Below are 26,879 nucleotides of genomic sequence, written 5' to 3' on the forward strand. Positions count from 1 at the left end.
GAAGGAAATTGAGGCTCAGGATCACATAGTTTATAAGTCACAGAATTGGGACTTGAACCTGACCCCAGATCCTTTGCCTTTTCTACTGTTCCATGTTGTCCAAGGACAGTCAGTGAGTCTGTGGTGATCTGGTCTTAGAGCTCAACTTTCTTGACTCTCAAGGCCACTGTTCTTTCGACCCACCGCACAATTCGTTCATGACCCATGTTCTGGAAGCATGTTCCACACCCAGGTGACAAGATGAGCCTTGCAGGCTGGGCTTTGAACCAGCTACCCTGCATGTCCAAGACAGTGACAAGGCAGGGCAAAACTGTGGGTACAGTTGAAGCGGCAGCTGGGGTCCAGGCAGGCCGGAGGCTGTTAGTTGAGGGCCGGGAGGAGGCATGGGTCAGAGCCATGGGACCCAGGTAGGATTTGAACACAGTGGTTGGAGGCAGGCCAGAGACCAGATTAAAGCAGTTAGTGGAGGTCCCAAAGAAGATAAAATGCATCAGTAGATCCAGGGCTGGGGCCCAGTCCAAGCAGGGCAGCCCACTCCCTACAGTGCACACAGGCCTCAAAGAGGCAGGGAGGCCTGAGGTCCCCCTTTGAGCCTCCACGGGGTGGGCCTCTCCCTCAGCCTCACGGGCCCGGATTAGCTCACAGGTGATCAGAACTGTGTCTGTCTCTCGTGCAGCCGGAAAGACTCCAGGGGACTCACTACTCGGTGCAGTCGGACATCTGGAGCATGGGGCTGTCTCTGGTTGAGATGGCGGTGGGGAGGTATCCCATCCCTCCCCCAGACGCCAAGGAGCTGGAGCTGGTGTTTGGGTGCCCAGTGGAGGGAGATGCGGCGGAGACACCACCCAGACCCAGGACTCCTGGAAGGCCCCTCAGCTGTGAGTGGCCTGGTGTGGCCCCCTCTTGGACTGGGGGCTTGGGTTTCGGGAGGGCTGATTCGCTGGATATTCTTCCGAGATTGCCTGCCTGTCTCTGGATGCTGGGCTGGGGCGGGAGGCAGAGCAGGCAGAGGTCTCCAGGTGGGTGTTAGATTATTGTTACTAGCAACATCTTCTCCCCCTCTGTTGAGTGTTGGCTGTGTTCCTGGCATGGTATTTAGCACTTTATAGGTGCTGTCTGATTTTTAAAAACCGTGACTTTTTTTTTTTTTAGGTAGATTTTTTTTTTTTTTTTGAGATAGAATTCATACAACATAAAATGCACATTTTGAAGTGTACATTTCAGTGGTTTTTAGTATATTCTTCATGTTATGCACCCATCATGACTGTGTTATTTGAGAACATGTCCATCACCCTAAAAGAAACCTCACTTCCATGAGCAATCACTTCCGTCTCTTCCTACCCCCCAGCCCCAGTGGACCAGTAGACACTGATCTACTCTGTGTCTCCATGGATTTGCTGAGTATTATATAATTTTAATAGTGAATGTGTATGAACACTATTATAACCTCTAGAGTCAAAGAAACTGAGGCACAAAGTGCCTGGCTTGTCAAGACTGCACACCATAAGTGGCCAAGCCGGAGTCCTAGGTGCTGAGCGCTGTGCAGCACGGCCTGCCTCTCTGATCATGCATCCTGAGAATTAAACCTGGTATTTGGAAGATCCTGGCCCAGCCACCATCTTCTGATGTACTTCCTGCTGGGACATTTGTGACCAGGATGACCTGGTATCTGTCCCTGGGAGGCCCTCATAGGAGAGGGCATATATGAAGGGAGAAATAGAGGAAGGCAGGGATAGCTGATGGTGGTGGGTCACTGGAGGGATTGTGGCTGTGGCCTTTGAGGCTGGACTGGGACTCTGGAGGATAGAAGGAAGAGACCCCAGTTCAGGGAGAACTAAAACAGTCCTTGAGTTACTTAGTTATTACTTCATTTTCTCCTCTCTCAATGTAAGGAAGGGAAGAAGGGCAGGCATGATTATCCATCCCCACTGTAGCAGAGTCCATTCTCAGCAGTCAGTGGATTTGCTTGAGGTCCTAGACCTGGGGGGTGGGAGAGCCCAGAATCCTACCCTGGCTGACCAACTCTGTGGCCTCTGCTGGTCCGCTCTGTTTTTCGGCCTTATCTGTGTCTCTGCTTATTATCCATGACCCTGTTCCGGTCCCCAGGACCCATGCTCCAATCCCTAGCCTCATGTTGACAAATAACTTATTTTTCTGAGAAGTGTTTTCTTTTTTCTTGTGAAATATGTAGCTTATGGAATGGACAGCCGACCTCCCATGGCGATTTTTGAACTGCTGGATTACATAGTCAACGAGGTAAGTGCTGCATGGTTTCTTTGACCTTTGTATTTGCTTCTCTTAAGCAAACAGTTAATTTGATTGGGATTCTTGTTAGTTGTTCGCACAGTGGGGCTTCTTGGGCCCTGAGGGTTTCTCATGGGGCATCGTGCTGTTGGAGTGGGGGGCAGGTGTCCCTTCCCCAGGCAACAGCCTTGGGTAGCTCTGAGTTTGTCCCTTTCTCAGTCAGGAGCCCCCAGTGTGCGCACGTCATGCCTGCGGCTGCATTCATCAGGCAGTTCCTGTGCACTTACTGTTGGCTGGGCACTGTGGGCTGAAGGTGGGGATGAGGCGGGGTCCACAGGTGGGAAAACAGAAGTCCCTGGTAGCGAAGACCACTAGCTCCATTGGGAGGAAAGGCAAATACATACATCCCTGTAGGGTAAGGTTTTCTCTGGTAAGTGCCTTTAAAAACCAGTAGGTGTAAAAAAAAAAAAAAAAAAAATGACAGTGTAGAAATGGAAGATATTCACTATAGACTGTGTGGAAAATACTACAAAGTACTATGTATACTGTGGTCAATTCTTTAAAAAGTCTTTATGAAAAAAATCTATGCATGTATGTGCATATGAAGTCTGGAAATTAGGAAACAGTGGTTTTCTTGGGGTGACGGAAGTTTCTTTTGGCTTATTGCTGCTGACTGACTTTAATGCAAAGAACACATTGTTTGTGTAACACCTACACCAGTAGGTTTAAGTGAAAAGAGGACAGAGGATGGAAGAGAAGGACCAGCAGTCCTCCAACCTGGGTTAGAGGGAGTGGGAAGCGGTGTGGCAGGGGTGGGTGGGGCAGGGCTGGAGGAGCAGGGCTTCCGGACGGGATGTTGGGTGGCAAGGCCAGCACAGCTGCCTCAGGGGCAGCATGGAGAGTGGGTGAGAAACGACCAGTTCTGTGATGTTGGGGAAGCTGCTGGGGTGCACGGTCAAAGGCATGGCCCTGTGCTCTTCTTCCTCAGACTAGCAGAGTGACTTTTCATATTCCTACTGTGCTCTAAAACCAGACCTCAGAAAGGTCCCCTTGTCCCTTACAAACTCAACAGGGAAATCCTGCTTCCCTCCAGCAGTTAATAAATCACCGACCAGGGAGGTTAACTAACCTCTCCTTACTGTCCAGCTTTATGCCAAGCACCCTGGGACATGGAACAGAAGTTCAGGATGTGACCTTGGCTGCTTAAGTGCCTTGTGTCTGTGGTGTTCGCGAAGGCCACCCTCTACTGCTGGGATCTGAGCTGGGTGCTGGGTAGGGTGGTGGGGGGAACCACATTAAGGGAGGAGCTGGCCCCGTAAGCCGCTGCCAGTCTCCTGCTGGGCCCTGCTTGCCTTGGGGGAGGGGTGCGCAGCTGGCTTCATTACCCTCTTCACACAGGTGAGAAAGCTCAGGCTCCAGGATGAAAAGTAGCTCAGGTCCTTCCCACCTAGTGCTCTTCCGTCTTTACCAGCCACACGTCCCAGGCCGCTGGGCTGCACGGCAGCAGGTGCAGGAGCCTCACGGCCTCTGCTTTGTCACCCCTTTGCCCCCATCCTACTAGCCTGGCCTCAGGAGGCCAAGCTCTCCGTCTCTCCTTGAGTGTTCCCTCTACCTCAGCAGGCATGACGCTCTCCAGGGTGGCCTGAGAGCTGGGACGTTGAGTCCCTGACTCAGATGAGGCTTGCTGACTTGCTGTGCCGGTAAGGCCTGGGCCGGGGAGAGGCAGGGCTTTCTAGGCAGTGGCAGTGTCTGCTTTTCAGTGTCAGCTCGCCTGCTTATCTGGGCTGCACATCGAAGCAGCGACCTCTCGGGCACGGTCTGGAGTCGGCTCCTGGAGCTCCACTCAGACCCGGCACGGGTCACGTGAGGGTGCAGTGCATGAGCCACCTGTTCCAGGGCTCTGTCCCAGTGACCCTGCGTGGCCTCTACTGCGTACCCCGTGTCCTCGCGCTGATGCCTGCACACGGCTGCATTCCTGGCTGGTCTTGCAGACCCAGCCTTCTGTCTGCTACTGTTTTATTATCCATCTTGCACCCTTTCTTCGGGGCTCAGAAAAGGGAGACACATTTTATTACTCTTCAGGTAGCTTCTGGGACATGCATAGTGCTGACCGGCCTGGGCTACGTCCGCACAGCCCCACTATAGCTGCTGCCGCTAGTAATTGCTGGTGTGTGTCCATGCCACACTCCAAGGTTTACAGTTGGCAGTGTCCGTGGGAAAGGGTCCCAGAGACCCTGAGGCCCTGCTCATCTCACAGGAGGATGAACTCAGGCTCACAGAGAAACAGTGATTTGTTCAGTCACTAGACAAGTGAGTGGCAGAGCACTAACCAGGCCCCAATTCTGAGTGCGCTTTGTGAGTCCAGCGGTTCCACCTGGGTGACCCCGCAGGCAGCCCCCGGCCCCCCCAGCCCTGTCCTCCCGTGGCTGGAGAAGGGCAGTGCTGCCCAGAGGTCTGCGGGGAGGGAGCTGGTGGAGAATATGGCTGGAGAAGGAAGCCAGGCCTTTCTTATGTCTTGACATGTATTTGCAGCCTCCTCCAAAACTGCCCAGTGGAGTGTTCAGTCTGGAATTTCAAGATTTTGTGAATAAATGGTAAGTCTGCGACTTGCTCTCTAGAAGAGTTATGCTGGTTTTGTCACATACACACCACCCCCCTAGCCCCCGGTCTTGGGGGAGCAGAGCTCTGCCCTTTTCCCTGCACTTCGGAGTGCCCCGACTTTAGGGACTGGTCTGACTGCTGTAGTCAGAACTGCTGCTTTTGGCACCTGCTCTACAGGTACTGGCAGGTTGCCTTTGGGTGGTTTAATTCAGCAAGCATCTGTTAACCTGCAGGCAGGCCTCTCTGCTGAACAGGAAGGCCTTGGAGAAGGCTCAGGCCCTCAGAAGCTACAAGGCGTGGGGAGGGCAGGCATGTAAATGTTAAGTAACTGGAGTGGGAACCAGTGCCAGGCAGTCTCTCTCACATCATCTTTTTCTTTCAGCTTAATAAAAAACCCAGCAGAGAGAGCAGATCTGAAGCAACTCATGGTAAGGCCACGGATTTCCAATTTGTACACAAATTACTCGTTTGTTCTCGGTCAGTCATCTGCCCACTACTCCCTGAGCCCATTCCCTGCTCTGCCTTGACTGCTGTGCTCCTGCTGCCCCAGGGGCTGCAGGATCCTGAACGTCAGCCTCTTGTGTCCCCCCAGCAGTGTAAAGGCCAAGCGGGGGCCCTTCTGGCAGCAGCTGGCCACTTTAGCGCGCCCTGACTGCTGCCCCAGGACGGGCTCCAGGGGTACCTTCCAAGCGAAGCTCTAGCCCCAGGACTCTTGACCTTTCTTTTTAAGGTTTTTTAACACCACTTACTCTCCGTTTCCCTGCACACAGGTTCATGCCTTTATCAAGAGATCTGATGGGGAGGAAGTGGATTTTGCAGGTTGGCTCTGCTCCACCATTGGCCTTAACCAGCCCAGCACACCAACCCACGCAGCTGGCGTCTAAGTATGTGGGAAGTGGTAGAGAGCGAGTCCCCTGCCCAGTGGTGTGCCATGTCGCTTCCGGGCCTCTTGCCCGTGCCTGTCTCTGTTCAGACGTGCATCTCACCTATGACAAGGGATGAAGAACACAGCATGTGCCAAAATTCTATTTGTGTCATTTTTAATATTATTGTCTTTATTCTTCCTGTTCTCTCCCTAAGTGGATTGGCTTTGTGCTTGGGGCTATTTTTGTGTATGTCGATCAACACACGCGCAATGTGGAATTACAGTGAAACTTTGGTGACTGTGGGTAGTCATTCTTACTTACTGAAAATTGCACTGCTCTTTCCTCACCGTGACTGGCTAGCTGCCTGTATCTTCAGGATCCTGACACTTGGTGGTACTGCATTCTTGCCAGGCAGACCTTCCATTTGAGCAGGAAGGGGCCTTGTAAGATCCTTCACAGGCAGTGCATGTGAAGCATGCTTTGCTGCTACGATAAAGAACATCAGAAAGTATATATCATGTTATTATATTTTTGCTTTTGGTGTAGAATGAAGCAATTTCTATCAAAATCTAGCCAGAGCCCTTCACTGCCATGATAGCTGGGGCTTCACCAGTCTGTCTACTGGGATGATTGTAGACTTCTGGTTGTATTTCTATATTTATTTTTAAATATATTATGTGGGATATTTAGTGGTTTATGTCTCTTTGAGTTTTGAATTAGTGTTTCTAAAATGGTGGTTACTTTGAATGTTACAAATGGATCAAGGCATTAAAATGTATGAGATTTCTTTCCCCAAATCCAAGCACTGATGCTATTGTAAACAAGTGTGTATAGTGCCTAAAAACTGTATGAAAATCCTTTTAACCATTTCAGTCCAGATGTTTAACAAATCTAATCTCTTATTCTAATAAATATACTATCAAGTTAAAAGGATGGAAAAATGTCTACTTTTGTGGTAGGATTTTCAGTGTCTCTGGTACATACACATACACAAAGTCAGACGATTTGGCCAAGCCTTATAGTGAGGGCACAGGTGGAGACAGGAAGGAGGCTGGAAGGCAGAAATGCCACACTGAGGACAAGTTCCGTGCTCTGGACTAATGGATCTTCCTGTGATTCCAGGCTTTAGACTTTGTCCAGCCCTTTCCTCCACTTATGTGTGAATCTTCCAGCTACCTTTCCTATGGACATGTGAATAGATCCCATCTCTTCCTGCCATTTCAACACAGGGAAAAGCAGTAGGCGAGGTGGGGCTTGCAGTGTCACCGGTGTGCTCCCAGGGGCACACTGCTCTTGGCTTGCCGTGCCTGACTGGTGTGGGAGCCTCTGCCTGGGACACCCAATCCTGTGCTGCTCTCTTCCACTGAGCAGTACTCTCCCCTCTTTTACCAGTGACTTCTTTACACTTTCTTGGAGAGTAATGGACCTGATACTGGCTTTGTCCTGCCTGTGAGGTAGCAGTGAAGTCACAGAAAACAAAGCCATATCCCACTGACCTTTGCTGCCCAAGTGACTTTCAGAACTTGAGATACTTGTGATGATGCCTGGTCAGCACCTCCTTCCTCATTTTCTTCAAGAGGGCAGGTTATAGAAAACCAAAATAAACACATCTTTAAAAACAAAAGGCCCATTTTGTTTTTAGACTAAAAACAGGACCTGGGTAAATCTCCTGAGTAGGTAGGTCCACTCTGGATCTCCTAGAGCTTGGAAGGCAGCCAGGACGTTAAAAACCGCTTTGTGGTATGTACACGGCAGCTTTGGCCAGTCCGTTTTCTCTTGCCAGGAGGCTAACATCTGTTCGAAGTCAACAGTAACCTACGTGTTTCAACATCCATTCAAACTGAGGTGTAAGACTCACAACTTACGTCTTTTGCTACTGGAGAGGTTATGAACCAAGAAGGTCTCGTTAAAATGTGCAAACTTCATCTTAGGAGGAAGGTGTAACCTGCAGTCTAATACCAGGATCTGAATGCTTTCGTGTTCAGTGTCTTTTGAGGGGTGTTTTAAATTCCCTATTTACATGCAAATGTGTGTTACATATTTCAAGAGGTTTCTTCCTAGTAATTTTTACCAAGAATGATCTTGTTCTCAAGAATGAGGTCACCTGCCTCAGTCTTGCTGTTTTGCATTCCCTTTGTCAAGTCCCTCCCTTAGACTTCCTCTTGTTGAGACACCGACAATAGTTGGATTTTTACATACTACCTTGTCGGAATATTGTCATTTTACCCACAGGACTCTGAGAGCTGCAGAGTTAAGACAAGCAACCAGTTAGCGGTAGAGCTACAATTCAGAGCCAACTTCTCTAGCTCTCAGAATCCCACGCTCCTATTTTAAATAAAACCCCTAAGTGTATAGATTGCTTTTCATTGCACAACAGTCTGCACACTGTCTTCTCCAAGAAACATGCTCATTCAAACTTCTGTTTAAGAGTAGCTCAAAATAACTTTTAATGAAATGTTGATTAATAAATACACTTCTGTTCTCTTCTGGAGCAGTTACAGAACAAGTTCTGCTTGAGGTTCTTTCTGTTTTGTTTGGCTTTTCTGTTGCTTGGGCAGGGCAGATTACTTTTATAAAATTAAGCAACTACTTAACTATATATTCACTGGAAGAGGGACAGTATGGAGAAGTGAATCTCAGCTGTAAGTAGCAAGTTTTAACAACCGTTATTCTGTAACTGTCATCAGTACGAAACCCAAATCTCCCAAGCACAGTGATTTAATGGCACGTTCCCCAAGTCCAGAGATGGGTTTTAAACCATTCTGCTTTACTTTTTTGCCCCAGAGGAAGAACTAATCCTTTCCTCTGTTGCTATCTAGAAACCAGAAAGCTGCGCAGACTGCTCTTTATCTGTACTTTCTTTTTTTTCTTTTTTAATATTTTGTTTATTTGACAGAGATCACAAGTAGGCAGAGAGGCATGCAGGAGGGTGGGGGAAGCAGGCTCCTGCTGAGCAGGGAGCCCGATGCGGGGCTCAATCCCAGGACACTGGGATCGTGACCTGAGCCGAAGGCAGAGGCTTTAACCCACTGAGCCACCCAGGCGCCCCTATCTGTACTTTATTTCTAAGCACATTTTTCCACTGTGATGTCTCAACCTACAGGTGATGGCAGCCCCCACAAAGCCCTCTACAGTAGAGAGTTCCTACCTGCTCCACCGAGAGGTGGCAGCAGCTTGTGTTCTCAAGTGGCCCTCTGGCTCCTCACTTGTCATCCTTCTCGCCTAGACCTCAGCTTTGCTCTGCTCACAATAGTTCAGTGGCATCCACAGAACCTTTAATTGGTTTTCTTAAAAGAGGTATTGCTGACTGGAAAGGCTGGCTTGTATTTAAACTCTGCCCTTTGTGCAAATGCCAGACTTTCTCAGTAGTATTTTAGAGGAAACTTTGTTTTGAGCATAATTACTAAATCTGACCAGAATATAGTTCCAGTACCACCCGTATTGCTCAATGCTAAGACACTGCATGTCTGCTTTTCCATATGGCACTAATTTTTGTTAGTGTTCTGAAACTTGAGTTCTTGATGGAACCATTTTCACGACTACACAACCTAAAGTTCTTGTTCCTTTTAAAGCCGACCAGAGGGCCCATGGAAAGAAAATTTTCTTGAAGAGACAAAAGTTCCTCAGATGCATTAACTTAGTTCCTGTAACTAAGCTCGGTTCTTCCCTTCCCTGCTTCAGGAATCTGATTCTTCTTCCTCTTCCTCCTCCTCCTCTTCGGGCACATGGCTCCTTGTGCTCAACTCCAGTGCCGTTTGGTTGATTGATGCTTCATTGTCAACATGAACCAACATCTGCTTTAGGCAAGGACATTATGGGTTAGTAGAAAAGATACTAGCCTCAAACCAGCAAATTCTTAAATATGTTTTAAAATCAGATTTCAGTTGCACCTTCATCCCCAACAATTATCATCAGGAGGTAAGGCCACTTCCTATTTTTCCAATTTCTACCCTGACCCTCTTACCCCCACCCCGCCCCACTGCCAAAATGGGAGGAGACTAAATGCCGTGGATTTGACAGAATGTCAAATGTCTACAACCATGGTTCGTGCATTAAGAATTATGCTGGCTTAGGTGTGCTTTCAAATGGTTTTAAATGGCTTAAATATACCTGGGAGACAAAGTGCTAAAATGGGATATTTAGAAAGAAGAATATGATACTATTTTACTTGAGGGCATTAGTAGAAGGCGATGTTGAGGATTGGAACTCACTTTTTAGCACTATGCTTTGTAGTTGAAGCTACAATCTGTTCTTAAATCCCAGGCTTACTTATTCATGAAGCAGTGGAAGTTCTGACAAACTCCTGCAAAGCTCTCCAACTCTCCCTGGGTTCACTGGAGTAACTACAGAGGTCAGATGACTAGAGGGTGCAGGCAATACCATAGTACCTAAGAAATCAAGGTCTGACTAGCTGGTAGAAAAGAGGCTGTTCCCTGTCTAAAACAGTGATACTGAAATAGCCAGTTTATAACACTAGAACATTCTTACAAGCAATTCCCTGAGTCCTCTGGGCGTGATAATGTAATTTACAAAAAGTTTTGGTCTCCAGGCAGCACGAGCGCAGAATGCACTTTGCATTCTCTCCCTAGGCCCACACCTGATTCAACTTACATCAGGTGACTGTTCGGGTGCAGGCTGAGAAGACAACATCTCATCCCCTCTCCTAGAACTAATCATTGATTGGAGGGCTAGTTCTTCAACCTAGAAAAGAAGAGGTGAGGACACTTTGCTTACTATTTCACTGGACTACTGACATGGGTAAAATTTGCTGAACACGCTGTCAAAGGCTTACAGCATGAGGAGAAGTGAAAACAGCGATTCTAGAGGGAAGGATGGGGCTTTTAATCTTTTCCCACATTTTATGGAAAGGAGCCAAGAAAAACCTCCAGCCCCTTCCCCCTGGGTGTACAGATATCTCAGCTGTGGCAAGACTTTCACTCCCCTAGATAGGTAAGATCTGGGTAGAAAAGCCAAACGTGCCCTTAAAAAAGCAAGCCATCTTCTGATTCCACAGAAGGCCAATTCCCCAGACTTTTTTTCCCCCAAGATTTATCTGACAGAGATCACAAGTAGGCAGAGAGGCAGGCAGAGAGAGAAAGGGGGAAGCAGGCTCCCTGCTGAGTAGAGATCCCAGAACCCTGAGATCATGACCTGAGCGGAAGGCAGAGGCTTTAACCCACTGAGCAACCCAGGCGCCCCCCAGACTATGGAATTCTACCCAGTAATGAGAAGGGGAAGGCTGGAAGAATAAAAAGTACACACACACAAAGAATAGAAAGTACAAGTGTTTCCTGGAAATCGTCCTCACCATCATACAGGACACACACCCACCGGGTACTTTGTACAGGTACTAGTGATACAAGAACATAATTAAGTGCCGCCTATTACAACTGTCCTGAGCAAAGTAACATTTAGATTACGTCGCAGCTGTACTGTGCTTTTCAGCTTAAAAATGGCCTTCATGGGGCGCTTGGGTGGCTCAATGGGTTAAGCCGCTGCCTTCGGCTCAGGTCATGATCTCAGGGTCCTGGGATCGAGTCCCGCATCGGGCTCTCTGCTCAGCAGGGAGCCTGCTTCCCTCTCTCTCTCTCTCTCTCTGCCTGCCTACTTGTGATCTCTGTCAAATAAATAAAATCTTTAAAAAAAAAAATGGCCTTCAAAACCTGCATCCCATTTGGACTTAAGATCCTGAAGAAGAGTTCTAAGCCGCCCTTATCAACATCATCTCACTGGGACAGAGGGTGGATTAGGCACAGGTGTGGGAAATGGCCCTGGTGCACCTAAATCTCGTCCGGGCCGTGGAATCCGCAGCAGCTGCCAGAAGAAAAGCTATTGGGAATGGCGCGCGACAAGTCTCTTTCCTCAGGGCCTCGCTTGCTTTCTTTGCACAACGGATCTACGAGTCTCCTCTGGCTTAACAATACTGGAGCTGTTTCAAGCGCCAAATGGAGCCAGTTAACGGTGGCTAGCACATGCTGAAGGAGCTCGGGAGGAAGCGGTCCGCACATGGTGTGCGGAGCACCTGCATTTACGGGTGTTGGGAGCGTGGCGGGGACTCTGCCGCACGTACACACCGCTGGACCTCAGCCTAGACCGGCAGGATCCAGATTCTGACACGAGTGGGCTCGCAATATCAAACACGCTCCCCAAGGGCTTGTCAACCACCAGGTGGACGCCGCCGACGCCTAGGGTTCCCGCGGCGGCGGCGGAGTGGGAGAGAATTGGGGGTCACCTTGAGCCGGTTCAACTGGTCGTGCAAGGCCGCCTTCAACCGCAGCAGCGTCTCCTCCTCCTTGCGCAGCTCCTGAAGCCGGCTAAGCATGGCGTCCCCTCCCGCCCGCCGTCCGCCTGTCGCTCGGTAACGACGTCATGAGCCCCGCGTTTCCGGAAACCGAGCGGCGGGCTGGGCGGGGCTGGAGCCACGTGCGCCAAGGCGCTTCCGGCTCGCTGCTACCGCCTGCTGCGTGTGGGTGTGCCTGCTCTGCCCAGCACAATCTCGGGTTTTTAACCGAAAACACTGGAGTTCAGTAATCACCAGGAATCCTAAAGCACAGGGCGTGGAGCAATAAAGAACTTGAGAGGTAAAAACGGTCAAGTACCCACTTCCAAATGCTGCTTTTGAGCAGTATTCCCAGCATCGTACTTTCAGTGTTTTTGCAACAGACGGCTTTTTATAACTCCACAAACCTGCAGACGCACTGCGGGCAGAGGCGCACGAGCCCTGTTGATTTTTGCAGGCAAGGATTCCTGGTCACAGGATAGTGGTTCCCAGGAGGCAGCGCCAGTTATAACAGGAAAATAAACCATTGCTAACATTCATTTGGGACGCGGTGCCTTTCACCGCTAAGGGATGGAGATAGATAACCTGGATCTGGATTTTAAGGTTATCAAAGGAAACCAGATGCAAAACCACCCTGATAAGAGACGAAACATAGGTCAAGACAGGTCAACCCTTAAGGTGGTCAAGATACGCTGACGAAACAGGGTAGGAAAAAACCCCAATGTCCTTTTTTTTTTTTAAAAGATCTTATTTGACAGATCACAAGTTGGGAGAGGCAGGCAGAGAGAGAAGGAAGCAGGCCTCCTGCTGAGCAGAGAGCCCAGTGTGGGGCTCGATCCCAGGACTCTGGGATCATGACTTGAGCCGAAGGCAGAGGCTTTAACCCACTGAGCCACCCAGGCACCCCCACAATGTCCTTTTGGACACACTTCTCTGCAATATACTCAACGTACCCATCCCTTCACTAAAACTGCAAAAACCCAAGTAGTTCTGGAAAATGCTTCTGACACCCTATACTATAGGTCAAAATACTGAGGGTAGCATTTCCTCTAATAACTGCACTCTATCACAGCAAGTTAATAGGAACCTTTGTGGAGGAACCATCAATTAAAAAAAAAAATACTTTGACAGAAAGATACCACAAGCAGGCAGAGAGTGAGGGGGAAGCAGGTTCCCCACTGAGCAGAGAGCCCGATGCGGGGCTTGATCCCAGGACCCCAAGATCATGACCTGAGCCCAAGGCAGAGGCTTAACCTACTGAGCCACCCAGGCGCCCCAGGAACCATCAATTTATTATTGCTGTGCCTTGAAGTACATAGATCCTGCCCTCTTGTGGTATTGAGAAAAAAACCACTTATGTAATTTTACCTGTTTCCAAGATGTAGTTTTTGGTTTTGGAGGGAAGAGTGATAGGTCTTTTTTAAAAAAGATTTTATAGAGCAAGCCTGCAAGTGAGGGAAGAGGGAGAGAATCCCAAGCAGAATACTCACTTAACTTGGGGCTTGACCCCATGACCCATAAGCTCTTGACTTGATCCAAAACCAAGAATGGATGCTCAACCGACTGAGGCACCCAGGTGCCTGGAGGAGTCCTAAATCTTCTAACAGCTTCTGCACATTTAAGAAGTCTTTTAACCACCTGCATCTCAAAACATTACAAACTGATTTTTTAATCTGGATTTTTGCAGCATTCTTCTTCCCATCCAATGGCATGGACTGCAAAGGCAAGGCCCTGTTTTACACCAGACTCTAAAATGGAAAACAAGAGGCCCAAATTATGAGGGAACAAACAAAATTCTGAACAAGATTCACAAACACATCCAACAAGTCTTGCTTCTCAATGGCTTTGATCATGTCTTTATTCAAAATTAGCTGTCCAAAATTACTTGACTTTTATGAATAAACGTTAAGTTTTTAGGCAGCAGACTTCTCTGCAGTGGCTTTCTTTTCTGCAGGCTTCTTATCAGCTGCTGGTTTCTTGGTAGCTGCAGCCTTTTTCCCCACCACAGGTTTCTTCTGCTTCTTCACACTAACAGCCTTCTTTCCTTTCTTCCCTACCACAGGCTTCTTGCCTGGAACTCCCTTCTCATCTGATTTGGCTTCTAAGGCTGCCGCCGCCTTATCCATCCGGAGTTTGTGCTGCAACAAATTAACACAAAAACCTAAGAATCCTATCCTTCAAAAAAAGTTCATCTATCATCAAAAACCAAACTCTCACTCACATTCTTGGCCTGGCGAAGAATGGTGTTCCGGCGCATGGTCTTTGCATAGGGGTTTAGCTTCAACATGATTCTCAGGTTCTTCAGTGGATTCTTCTTCAGGACCCTGCGATGAATCTTCTTGCTGTTAAAAATGAACATTAGTATCTTGTTCACATTACCCACATTTCTGAAATAGCCAACAATATGCATATGAGGCTTTAGCAACAGCAGGTATCACAACTTTACCGTGGTGCTCGGAGGGCTCTTTGGATCTCTGGACTTTTCAAGATTCTGCTAAGGTCTGTATTAAGCATCTTATGCATGGGAAGGCTGAAAAGAAAAAAATGCTGAACAGTAAGATGCTCAATTCCTATTTCTCAGAGTTCCCTCAGAATTTCCATTACACTACTGCTGTTCAGAGTATCTCACCATTTCACAATACTGAATCTGAACATAAAGGTCACATTATTTAGAAAACATGCAAACCAATTCTGAATGTAAATATTCACAGCACGAACATCTGTGTTCAACATAATGAACACAAAGAACACTCACTTGTAGTTACTCTTGAGGGAGGCAGCCTTACGCCAAGTGCCATAAAGATCGTCCAACTTGCGGAAAGCACTTTCAGTCCATATGCAGAAACGTCCCACATGCCCACCAGGAGCAAGTTTCAAAATGTTCAGTTTGCTTACATTAAGTAAAGTAATTCCTTTTGAAGGGAAAACAGAGTTAGGGAGCCTGTATTTTAAATATAAGAAATACAAATCATGTTTATGACTTATGTGTTACATAAGGTACCTGAAAATTATGTCACTAATTAGGCAGTTTCAACCATCATTGGTGTACTTATTCAGCTGAGTATCAGAAGTTCCACAAATCATGTGTTTCAGAAACACGGACCATAAAGTGGAATCTCATCATAATAAAAGCTGAGGAAGCTTGCATCATATGGGCATTTGAAGTAAGCAGTACAATTACCAGGAATGTTTCTGAAGGCCTTGATGATACCATTGTCTTCATTGTAGATGATGCAGGGTCCCCTGCGCTGGATACGACGGCGGTTTCTCATTTTGCCCTTGCCAGCTCTCATTCGCTGAGAGGCATAGACCTAAAAAGTGAGAACATTTAGTTTTTAGATTAAGATACAAACCCTGCAATTGAACTTCAAAGTTAGACTGCACTTTACAGATGATGAAAAGGAGCCACAACTAACTGCCCAACATTAACACACAGCAGCAAATGGCAATCAAGATTCAAAACCCAAATTATAACGTTTTAGAGTCCTTTACTCCTATCCACTGAAGTTACATTGTCCTCCAGACACCTTCTGAAATTTAAAAATCTGAAAGCAGATTTGTGTCAAGGACCACCAAAATAGAAATTTGTTCATTAAGCCTACCTTTTTGATATCATTCCAGGCTTTAAGTTTTTTAAGAAGCAAAACAGCCTCCTTGGTCTTCTTGTAGCCTTCAACTTTATCTTCAACCACCAAAGGAAGTTCAGGAACTTCCTCAATACGATGACCTGACAATGCCAAGTAACACCAACAAATATCTGATTACCCCGAACGTTTTGAAAAAAAAAATCAAGAAACATTTCATATACTCCACGAAAGTAAAACAGTGTACAATGTGCCAAATCAGAATTTCCACAAATATCATGTGTTTCAGAAACACGGACCAATTAAGTGGAATCTCATCATTTTGACCATTTAAAACAGAATAGGGACATGATGAAGTCTGAGCGGAAAAGTTTTCTAATACATGAAATCACTACATTCCATTTAGTTCACCAGTTATTACACAGTATTCACCGATGACTTACTATAGATTGAAGTAGTCAGAACTATTATTTAATATAGGGATTCTGGGATGAATAGAATCCATACAATTATTAGCATGAATAAAATGGGTTAGGTGGAGAGAGAGAAAAACAACAGTATTTTGTACCATTTCTAGAATACAAAATATCCAAACCTTTAGACATGACCAGTGCTGGTAAGGCCGAGGCAGCCAGGGCAGAGCAGATGGCATATCGCTTCTGTGTGGTGTTCACTCTGCGATGCCAACGGCGCCAGGTTTTGGTGGGTGCAACATGCGGCCCCCACGACACATCTATTTCCCAGTTAAGAATCACATTTCGTAGGAATTTAAGGGTTAGAAGACTTATGTCTTGCTCAGTAAGAATTTTCGTCACCCTTCTGAACCAGCTTACTGACAGCAGGCAACTGTCGCTGAGAACAGAGTAAGACGCAAATTACGACATCATTGCAAGCAGAACTTCCTCACACTAAGCCTCTATCTGCCCAGGGCAAGGTTTAACTTGAACACTATTAGTATGCTGAAAAAAATTTCAAAAACTGCTCATATGAATTAACCAGGTCATGTCTGATAAATTCCACAACAGCTGACCAATCCAGAGTGAAACAAAGGATACATTTCCAAAGGCACCCTGGCCGGAGCGGTGAGTCCCACCGCCTCGAACTCTGGGAATTCGAGCCACAGCTCTGCCAGTACCCCAAGACTCAGCACTGGTTTGATGACCTGAAATTGGGAAAAAATACAAGTCTTAGCTACTCAACCATACCAATCTAGGACTATCACGCATGATAGCAACAGCATCAGAACATCCAGGAAAATCATGTTGATTCAGAAACACGGACCAATGGAGTGGAATTTCATCACTGCTGTTAAGCAGGTCTTAAAACATCAACCCTTAAAAAATCCATACCTGCTAATTCACTGACAGCATACGGCTGTCTGTTGTTTTTGCGCAAGTTGGTGTGAACAAAGTTCACAATATCCGGTCGAATGGGAGCCTTGAACACAGCAGGCAAAGTAACATTTTTGCCAGATGATTCCCCCTTTTCCGAGTACACAGATATCAATGGGCGAGCACACGCCTGGGAAAAAGAAAAAGATATTTATGTTGACAGACGATGTCAGAGACACTATTCTCCCCTATCAACAATACCTTTAAAGACTGAATTACACAAGAGAGTTGTATTTGGGCTGGTAGACAACACGCAGAGCTGAAACCAAGGCTGTTGCTAACACATCAGGTTTATTAACTTCAATAAATTCTTACAGGACATTTAGAACCTCAAAATCTACCAAAAATTTACCATTCATCTTTCAACCCAGACCGTACAAAATGATCAAAAGCATACTGGAAGGTTTGCAAAAATGCTATTTAATGCCACCATCTGAATATTTACCATGTGTCAACAAATCTAGTCTACCACAGCTCTACTTAAAATTTATGCCCCTGGCCCCCTTCATCCCCAACACATCACAAGAAACTTACCAGCAAAAATAACTGGTCGTATTACTTTTTGCTCAATCTTTCCAAAGATGTACCACCTTAAAATAAACCTACTGAAGTTCTGAGGATGGCTTATGTGATCTGCTGGACCTCATCTCCCATAATCTTTTCCAGACATCACTGTCCCTACACTCAGGGCCATAATAGCCCTTCTGTCTCAGAAGTAGTGGTCTTCATCCTAAAGAGGCTCAGCATGCCTCCTCACACTCCTTCAGGCCACCTTTGGAAAGTTTCTCTGATCACTTTAAGGCCCAACTACTGCCTCCACTCCCATTCCCCATGTTCCCAACAATCATGACCAACAAGTATTTAGGTGTTATTCTGTTCAAATTATGATCCAAGCATCACAAGTGTTTTTTGTCCCTTTTTTTCACTGAACTCTCCATGGCACAGTTGTACTATGAACTAAGAATTCAAAGATTTATGGTGCACCAAACGGAACAATTTTTAAAGTAAGAGGGTCGGGAAGCTTTTGTAGAGGCTATTCTTAGATGAATACAGACAAGAATTAAGAAGAAAGTGGATATCCAAGTCTTTCAAAAAATCTATCTCGAAACACAGGAATAGTCCTTACTGAACCATCCGTGAAAATTCAAGACCCCAAATTGATTTTCACTCCGATTTAGCGTTAGGCCCCAAGAACTTCCGAACTGTCAATAGAACCCATGCCTTCTACGATCCACGGAAAGCTAAAATCCCAAAGGTTCCTCTGCACCTGAGAGCGATCTGGAATCGCCCTGTGCCGGGACGCCCACGTTGCCTCTAAAATGGCTGCCATAAAGCCGTCCTACTCAACTCCGAGCCACAAACAAGATGCCTTTGACCCTCGTCTCCTTTTCCTCGCTTTCTCTTCTGAAGATTTTATGCCCCAAGCCCCCAACCCATTCCCGCCGGGACCCGAGAGCAGGGAAGAGCCCACCAGAGAGAGCTTCCACTCACCATCTCGGGGAGAGGAGAGGGCCACGCTCCTCTCAACCCGGCGGCTCCTATAGGAAAAGGAAGGACCTACCACTTCCGCTCTATATGTAAGCTTCCACTCGTCCGCCAACACGCCCCGCCTCAGAACCAATCCAGAGACACAAAATATCACTCGTCCACTCTATAAAAATAAAAAAATAGAGGATCATTTCTTTATATGTATCAAATTACGGTATCTACTGACTTTCAAAGCCAAGAAAAGCGCTTAGAAACAAGGGACTCCTTTTCGCGGAATAATCCGTAAGGAGGCGTGGCAACTCTCGCGAGAAGAGGTTTCCTTTCCCTCTCGACCACTGCAACTTATTTTAACTTTTTCTTTAGGGAATGGAAAACTGCGGGACGGAAAAGACCCCTGTGTCCTCTAGAACAAAAGATTAACTTTGTGGACAAACGCGCCTGGCGGGCGTGGGTGGGGTGTAAACGTAGTCCCGGCGAGAGGGTCATGACCCCGGACGTCAGCGGTCGGCGCGCAGTTCAGTTTGGCGGTCTCGCATCTGCAGTCGAAGTGGGGCGTGATGTGGTCCCGAATAAACCGAGCGGCGGAGGAGTTTTACTCTCGTCTCCTGCAGTGAGTTGTAGCCCGTGCTGTTGCCTAGGGTGCGAGGGCAGCACTTCTCCCGCTGCATGTTTTTCGGTCTCCGCCCCCAGCCCCTGCTTTGGGAAGAAGCGCCTTGTCAGTTCTCGGGGGCGCCTAAGTTACAGACTAAGGCAGCTTTCTTGGGGTCTGGGAATTGGGGAAGGTCGATTATCTGCTCCGTTGTGGGGTTGGCCCTGTGGGGGCTTGCTTGTAGTCTACTATAGAAGAAAACAACTCTACGTTATCAGTCCGGGTGGGAGGTGACAAGTTTTTCAAGAGGCGCTTTATTCATGCGGGTAGTGCACGGAATTTAGGATATGCTGACGACACCTCTCAGGAGATGGAAAAATAGATGTCGGCCTCCTTCATCTGCTTAAAGCCTTTCCGGAGTGAAACGTAGTGTCTATTCAGAATAACGGTTCGTGCTGCCGCTGTAATAATAACGTGATAGTGTGTTTTTGTTTTTTTTTTTTAAGCACCTTTATTTCACTGTGCTTTAAAGGTATTCTTAGGGGCGCCTGGGTGGCTCAGTGGGTGAAAGCCTCTGCCTTCCGCCCAGGTCATGATCCCGGGGTCCCCGGATGGAGCCCCGCATCGGGCTCTCTGCTCAGCGGGGAGCCTGCTTCCTCCTTTCTCTGCCTGCCTCTCTGTCTACTTGTGATATGTGTCTGTCAAAAAAATAAATAAAATCTTAAAAAAAAAAAAGTATTCTTAAGGTGAATTGCTAGTACAAAAGGGGATTCCATCTAGTTCTGCATCCAACTTTAAAATATAATCCAGCAGGTCTCAAATTTGAGTTTGCATCAATAACCTGGAGGGTTGTCCAAACCCAAGATTGCTGGACTCCATCTCCAGACTTTCTGATTTAGTAAATCTGGGTGGGGCCAAAGAATTCTGACAAATTCCAGGTGAAACCTCTTGTTGGCCTCACACCACATTTGAGAACCACTGATGTAATCTAAGCCTTTATTTTCTAAATGCCATAATTTTTCATTATTTATTTTTATTGCTTTTTTTAAGTTATTTTTACTAACATACAATGTATAATTTGTTTCAGCGGTATAGGTCTGTGATTCATCAGTCTTACACAATTCACAGCACTCACCATAGCACATACCCTCCCCAGTGTCCATCCCTCAGCCACCCCATCTCTATTTTGTCACTTTTTTTTTAATTTTATTTTTTATAAACATATAATATATTTTTATCCCTAGGGGTACAGGTCTGTGAATCGCCAGGTTTACAGACTTCACAACACTCACCATAGCACATACCCTCCCCAATGTCCATAACCCCACCTCCCCTCTCCCAACCCCCCTCCCCCCATCAACCCTCAGTTTGTTTTGTGAGATTAAGAGTCACTTATGGTTTGTCTCCCTCCCAATCCCATCTTGTTTCATTTACTCTTCTCCTACCCCCCTTAACTCCCCGTGTTGCATCTCCTCTCCCTCATATCAGGGAGATCATATGATAGTTGTCTTTCTCCGATTGACTTATTTCGCTAAGCATGATACTCTCTAGTTCCATCCACGTCGTCGCAAATGGCAAGATTTCATTTCTTTTGATGGCTGCATAGTATTTCATTGTGTATATATACCACATCTTCTTTATCCATTCGTCTGTTGATGGACATCTAGGTTCTTTCCATAGTTCGGCTATTGTAGACATTGCTGCTATAAACATTTGGGTGCACGTGCCCCTTCGGATCACTACGTTTGTATCTTTAGGGTAAATACCCAGCAGTGCAATTGCTGGGCCATAGGGTAGTTCTATTTTCAACATTTTGAGGAACCTCCATGCTGTTTTCCAGAGTGGTTGCACCAGCTTGCATTCCCACCAACAGTGTAGGAGGGTTCCCCTCTCTCTGCATCCTCGCCAGCATCTGTCATTTCCTGACTTGTTAATTTTAGCCATTCTGACTGGTGTGAGGTGGTATCTCATGGTGGTTTTGATTTGTATTTCCCTGATGCCGAGTGATATGGAGCACTTTTTCATGTGTCTGTTGGCCATCTGGATGTCTTCTTTCAGGAAATGTCTGTTCATGTCTTCTGCCCATTTCTTGATTATTTGTTCTTTGGGTGTTGAGTTTGCTAAGTTCTTTATAGATTTTTTTCCTTTCCTACAAAAATAGTGTGCCTGGGTGGCTCAGTCCCTTAAGCATCTGCCTTTGGCTCAGGTCACCATCCCAGGGTCCTGGGATCCAGCCCCTCAGGGGAGCCTGCCTCTACCTCTCCCTCTCCTGCCTGCCACTCCTCCCTGCTTGTGCGCACGCGCGCTCTCTCTCTCTCTCTCTCTCTCACTGTCAAATAAAATCTTTTAAAAAAAAGTAGTAATGCTTGCCAATTTTTTGAACATTATAGACAGAGCACTAGGTTCTTCAACAATGTCTTGGATGGCTTTTAGTGTGAAACCCTATAGCTCTAGTTCATTGTTTTTAACTGTTGTGTAATATTTCATTCTATGCCTGTCTTATGTTTATTTAACCAGTTCCCCATTGATACAGTTTTATTTGGACCCTTTATAGCTCCGAGTTGTTTCATGAAGCTTAGTCTTTTTCTCTACTTGTAAGCATAAAAGTCTCTTTTACTTCTCTTGAGTCTTTCACAATGCCTTCGCATCCAGCTGCCTACTGGAAATTTCCATGAGACCTCTATCTGCAAAACCGAATTCATCTTTTCCCAACAACAACACTCTGCTTCTGAATCCCTTCTCTGAACTAGAGTTCCAAATCCAAGGTTCTCACTTCTCTTTTCGAGCCCCCCGACCCCCTCCCCTGCCCCATTCCATCTAATCAGTCACCTCTTGCACTTGTCTCCCCTCTATCTCTACTGCTTTTTTGTTCAGGCCATTGTTACTTACTCACAGCTATTTTTCTGGCCTCCAAGGTCATGCCCTCCATCTCATGATCAGAAAGGTATTTCCCATTTAAAACATTTTAGTGGGGTATCTGGGTGGCTCAGTCAGTTAAGTGTCTGCCTTCGGCTCAGGTCCTGATCTCGGGGTCCTGGCATCAAGCCCCATGTAGGGCTCCCTGCTGCTTCTCTCTCTGCCTCTGCCCCTCTCACCTGCTCATGCTCACTCTCATGCTGTCTCTCTCTCTCTCTCAAATAAAATCTTTAAAATAAAATCTTTTAGTGAGCTCCTCTTGGCTTTCAGGATGAATTTCTACTAGTATAGCAACATGTCTTCCATTGTGCCAACACAGCACCCTCCACTCACCTCTGTTGGAGCGCCCATCACCTTGTATTCTAGCTGTTGGCTCTTTGGGCTTCAGTCAAGACTAGGAACCAGGGACTATGTTTTTGTTGTATATCCTGGACTCCTATAAAGAGCGCCTGACTATAACATACATGATTGTTGAATAATTGATTGAATGACATCCCTCAGTTATACACAAAGGACAAATATCTTTAAAAATAAATCACTGTCTTGTCCAAAATGGCAAAAGTGAATCATTCACAGGCCTAGCTCTCCTGTTTTTATTTCAGTAAGTCAGAGTAGATCAAATAACAAATGGTATCCTGAAACAATTCCACTGGGCTTCTTTTTTTTTTTTTTTTAAAGATTTTATTTATTTATTTATTTGACAGAGAGAGATCACAAGCAGGCAGAGAGGCAGGCAGAGAGAGAGGAGGAAGCAGGCTCCCCGCTGAGCAGAGAGCCCGATGCGGGGCTTGATCCCAGGACCTTGAGATCATGACCTGAGCCGAAGACAGCGGCTTAACCCACTGAGCCACCCAGGTGCCCCCCCATTGGGCTTCTTTAGGTCTTTAAAGATTGTGTCTCTTTCAGAGTGTAGATCAGGCTGATGTGCATTTTGGTACGTTTAATGGTTTATTGTTCACATGCTTTGGGATGACTGTTTTAGAACTTTCTTGAATGAAATGATAATTATTAATTATATCTGAGAGTTTTGTGCTTATCAAATTAGTGTACTAAGTTTTTAGTGACAGCTCATAAAAATAGAGGAGGATAGATGTTTCTATTTTAACCATAGAAATCTAGGGCTGGGAATCTTTTTTTTTTTTTTAAAGATTTTATTGATTTATTTGACGGAGAGAAATCTCAAGTAAGCAGAGAGGCAGGCAGAGAGAGAGGAGGAAGCAGGCTCCCTGCTGAGCAGTAAGCCCAATGTGGGGCTCGAACCCAGGACCTGGGATCATGACCTGAGCCGAAGGCAGTGGCTTAACCCACTGAGCCACCCAGGCGCCCCTAGGGCTGGGAATCTTAAATAACTTTTCTGTGGTTACCCACTGATTCAGTGCAGATCAGAATCCAGTGATTTTTACTTACCTTGAGTTACATGCTAAATTACATTTCAATAGTAACTGATGATGTGTTTTATAAGATAAGAGAGTACAGGTAGGTAACCTGATTTCCTTCTGCCTCTGAGAAGCCACTGTGCCCAGTTGTGGGCAGCAGTCTATTAATTTCTGCCACATCTCTTTTTTCTCATACTCTTTTTTTTTTTTTAAAGATTTTATTTATTTATTTGTCAGAGAGAGAGAGCACAAGCAGGGGCAGTGGCGGCAGAGGGAGAAGTAGACTCCTCGCTGAGCAGAGCCCGATGTGGGACTCAATCCCAGGACCCTGAGATCATGACCAGATCCAAAGGCAGCTTAACCGACTGAGCCACCCAGGAGTCCCTTCTCATATTCTTTTCCTGCTTTTTTCCCTCTTCCCAACCATGCCTTAGGGCTGCCATGACTACTTTGCATTTTGCTTTTCTCACATGTCATGCAAAGGTAAAGTGATGACTACTGAATTTAAATGTCAGAATACTGTAGCTCTGTTTTTCATATGTAGTTCTTCATTTCAGGGAGTTTGATGAAGAAAAGAAAGGAGTCCATAAAGATCCATTTATCTATGAGGTATGAACAATTTATTTCGTTTTTAAACACAACTCAGTAATTCTAACATTCTGCTTCTTTAAAAGTTGGGTTCATTGAAGTTAATTTAGAGTAAATCCCACCCTTTTAGAGTACAGTTCTATGAGTTTTTACAAATGCATTCAGTCATATAACCAGCCCTGTGACCAACATCTAGAACATTTCTGCCACCTCCAAAAATATCATGTACCTTTATAATCAGCCCTCTGTTTCTGTCCTTTTCCAGGATGTCATATAAATAAAATCATGCAGTATGTAATCTTTTGGCTTCTATCAAGGAATGTAGTACATTTGAGATTTATCTATGTTTTGTGTGGATCAGTAGTTCATTCCCTTTTATTGTTGGATAGTATCCCATTATATGGATGTGTGATGCATATCTACTTACCAGCTGGTGGACACACGAATTGTTTTCAGTTTTTCATAGTTACGAATAAAGCTGCTATAAATATTCCTGGATTTATTAAGCATCTAATATATGCCAAGTGTTTCATAGCAAAAGTCCCCGTAAGGTTTAATCTGTAAAATAAATAGTGAACTAAAAGTAATTACATGCTAAAAGACAAATAAGCTGTAGAGAAATAGTCATATAACATAAAGGTTAATATCATATGTATAAAATACATAAAAAATTCTTAAAAATCAAAGAAAAGTGACAACTGTAATAGAAGAATAGACAAAAGACATAAATAAATAAATAAGCCCAGAAAGAAAATTACAAGTAGTGTTATTTCTTACTGTTGGACTTTTCACTAACCAAACGCAGGAATTAAGTATATCTAGGTAAATGTATTAATCCTTCCTCATTGGAATTCTTGCTTAATACATATATTAGTTTCCTAGGGCTGCTGTAACCACAAATTGGTATGCTTAAGACATCAGAAATTTATTCTGTTGCTATTCTGGAGACTAGGACTCTGAAATGGAGGTGGCAGGAGGGCCACGCTGCTATTGAAGGCTCTAGGAAAGGATCCTTCCTCGGCTCTTCCTAGTTTCTGGTGGTTTCCTACAATCCTTGGAGTTTCTTGCTGTGTAGACACATCACTCTATTTCTGCTGCTGTTACTAGATTGCATTCTATGTGTGTCTATGTCCGTAAATCTTTCCCTCCTTATAAGTACATCAGTCATTGGAAGTAGCCCCCCGCCCACAATCCAAGTTAATCCTTAACTTGATTACATTTGCCAGGACTCTTTTTCTAAAGGTCACATTCAGAGGAACCAGGGGTTAGGACTTCACCGTATCTTTTGGGGACATATTCAATCCACAACAGTACTTGAAACTCAAGAACCTACTAAATTAGAACAGTACAGCATCCTTTGCTTTCTGAACTTGGTATCTAAATGCTTTAAGATCCAAACTGAGAAATGAAACAGATTCAAGTAATGAGAGTTACTTGTCAATGATAAGCCTTTGAGAGACTGCTCACCTTCATTAATAATCGAATAAATTTGAAAAAAGCAGTAACAAACAAGACACTATTTTTTGCTGTGAGATGGTGAAAATAAACAGTGAAAATACTCTGTGTTGCCATAAGTGATGGGAATGCAAATATATGGGGGCAGCATATTTGCAAGGCAATTTGTCAAAGTTGGTGTGATTCTAAGTATTCATCTTAAGAAAGCAATTCAAGGACGTCTGTTATTGTTTATTGCAGCAGGTAACTTAAAAATATCCAAATGTTGAACAAAATGAGATTAGTTATATGATGGTAGAGCCAAAGAACACTTAATAGATGGAAAGAAGTGTATGATACAGATGTCATATTTTTATTAAGCAAAATCTTATCTAGATATCTTAATACTTAATACATTTCTACTTAAGGGGATTTATTTATGCGTCTGGGAAAAGATCTGCCAAAATAGGTGCGAACCATGCTAGTGACTAGTGATTATCCTGGCTAATAGAATCATATGTGTATTTTTAAAAAATGACTTAGCTTTGTATTTTCAGACTTTTCTGCAATAAACATGTTTGCAATTGGAGTGAAAAAATATACAGTTCCTAGAGATTGATAAAAGTCCTAAGTTCCATAGTACAATCAGAAGAAAAGATCATATTTATAAACTGCTAATTACATGGTACAATATAGTAAATACAGTATGAGTCACGAAAGAAGAAGTCTGTGTGATCCTAATCAAAAGAAAGCTCTACAATCGGGATGCACTTTAGGGAGGCCTTGAAGCATGTGTAGAGGTGAATAGAGCCAGGTTTGTCTAAACATGAAAAAACACGGCAAAGAATAAATGCAATCTTCTCTTTAGAACATTATGTCTTGTTCAAATTCTCTTTCTCGGCCGCTTGCGTAAAACTAGTCTTTGAGTGTTTAAATATTCGTACTAATAGGTATGTGTGTATATGTAACATTGCTTGACATTATCTATTTTTAATAGGCTGATGTTCAAGTGCAGTTGATCAGCAAAGGCCAACCAAATCCTTTGAAAAATATTCTAAATGAAAATGACCTAGTATTCATCATGGAGAAATTGGTAAGTAGTGCTTGGGCTTTGCACTTGTTTAATTCTTTTTTTTTCTTTTTTATTTAAAATTTTATTCTTAAGTAATCTCTATCCTCAATGTGGGGCTCGACCCAGAGATTAAGAGTCGCATGCTCCACCAACTGAGCCAGCCAGGCACTCCTGTGTTTAATTCCTAGTAGCCAAATTCAGTTTGCAAATGATCTCAAATGTGCACTTTTTTTTTTAATCAGCATACTAGGAAAGTGGATTCTAATTCTTTCAGAAGTAGATACAGTGGTGTCCAATAGAAATATAATGAGAACTGTATAGGTAATTTAAAATTTTATAGTAGCATGATTTTTTAAAAAAAGTGAAATTAATTATATAATAAAATTGACTTTTTTCTTTTGTTGTCCACTTCTTTGAATCTTGGCACATGTATAGACTCTGGTAATCACC

General features: G+C 45.0%; 4 protein-coding genes and 4 non-coding genes across 10 annotated transcripts in view; 2 read left to right on the forward strand and 6 right to left on the reverse strand.

Annotated features, from left to right (window-relative positions):
* Positions 1-6,641, forward strand: part of MAP2K1 (mitogen-activated protein kinase kinase 1) — a 79,628-nt gene extending 72,987 nt beyond the window's left edge. For both annotated transcript variants that reach the window (XM_047739199.1, XM_047739200.1), the window contains exons 7-11: positions 677-878; positions 2,192-2,256; positions 4,777-4,838; positions 5,228-5,273; positions 5,616-6,641. In XM_047739199.1, the coding sequence (XP_047595155.1) occupies positions 677-878; positions 2,192-2,256; positions 4,777-4,838; positions 5,228-5,273; positions 5,616-5,729 (489 nt within the window). In that variant the 3' untranslated portion in view covers positions 5,730-6,641. The remainder of the gene's footprint in view (positions 1-676; positions 879-2,191; positions 2,257-4,776; positions 4,839-5,227; positions 5,274-5,615) is intronic.
* Positions 6,642-8,133: 1,492 nt separating this feature from the next.
* Positions 8,134-12,074, reverse strand: SNAPC5 (small nuclear RNA activating complex polypeptide 5). Its single transcript, XM_047739202.1, has 3 exons — positions 11,944-12,074; positions 10,323-10,412; positions 8,134-9,505 (listed from the first exon to the last, which is right to left on the reverse strand). The coding sequence occupies exons 1-3, from the start codon at positions 12,031-12,033 to the stop codon at positions 9,389-9,391; spliced, it is 297 nt and encodes a 98-aa protein (XP_047595158.1). The 5' UTR covers positions 12,034-12,074; the 3' UTR covers positions 8,134-9,388.
* Positions 12,075-13,831: 1,757 nt separating this feature from the next.
* Positions 13,832-18,586, reverse strand: RPL4 (ribosomal protein L4). The gene is given in 11 exon segments (XM_047739198.1): positions 13,832-14,129; positions 14,213-14,333; positions 14,438-14,521; positions 14,747-14,903; positions 15,173-15,302; positions 15,594-15,718; positions 16,171-16,287; positions 16,290-16,308; positions 16,631-16,737; positions 16,925-17,096; positions 18,458-18,586. Coding segments are annotated over 11 exon segments (1,260 nt in total). The 5' UTR covers positions 18,461-18,586; the 3' UTR covers positions 13,832-13,904.
* LOC125105827 (small nucleolar RNA SNORD18) lies at positions 15,052-15,120 on the reverse strand. The gene has a single exon (XR_007129077.1). It is a non-coding gene; the product is annotated as a small nucleolar RNA SNORD18 (small nucleolar RNA).
* LOC125105826 (small nucleolar RNA SNORD18) lies at positions 15,830-15,901 on the reverse strand. Its single transcript, XR_007129076.1, has one exon. It is a non-coding gene; the product is annotated as a small nucleolar RNA SNORD18 (small nucleolar RNA).
* On the reverse strand, positions 16,368-16,466 carry LOC125105857 (small nucleolar RNA SNORD16). The gene has a single exon (XR_007129104.1). It is a non-coding gene; the product is annotated as a small nucleolar RNA SNORD16 (small nucleolar RNA).
* On the reverse strand, positions 16,811-16,882 carry LOC125105828 (small nucleolar RNA SNORD18). Its single transcript, XR_007129078.1, has one exon. It is a non-coding gene; the product is annotated as a small nucleolar RNA SNORD18 (small nucleolar RNA).
* A 196-nt stretch (positions 18,587-18,782) lies between the features above and the next one.
* ZWILCH (zwilch kinetochore protein) overlaps positions 18,783-26,879 on the forward strand; it is a 39,259-nt gene continuing 31,162 nt past the window's right edge. Inside the window, exons 1-3 of one of the 2 annotated variants that reach the window (XM_047739196.1) lie at positions 18,783-19,064; positions 23,893-23,944; positions 26,355-26,450. In XM_047739196.1, coding sequence (XP_047595152.1) covers positions 19,012-19,064; positions 23,893-23,944; positions 26,355-26,450 — 201 coding nt within the window. In that variant the 5' untranslated portion in view covers positions 18,783-19,011. The remainder of the gene's footprint in view (positions 19,065-23,892; positions 23,945-26,354; positions 26,451-26,879) is intronic. The other variant, XM_047739195.1, reaches the window with a different exon arrangement.

This window comes from Lutra lutra, chromosome 7 (assembly GCF_902655055.1).
Source record: "Lutra lutra chromosome 7, mLutLut1.2, whole genome shotgun sequence".
Taxonomy (NCBI): Eukaryota; Metazoa; Chordata; class Mammalia; order Carnivora; family Mustelidae; genus Lutra; species Lutra lutra.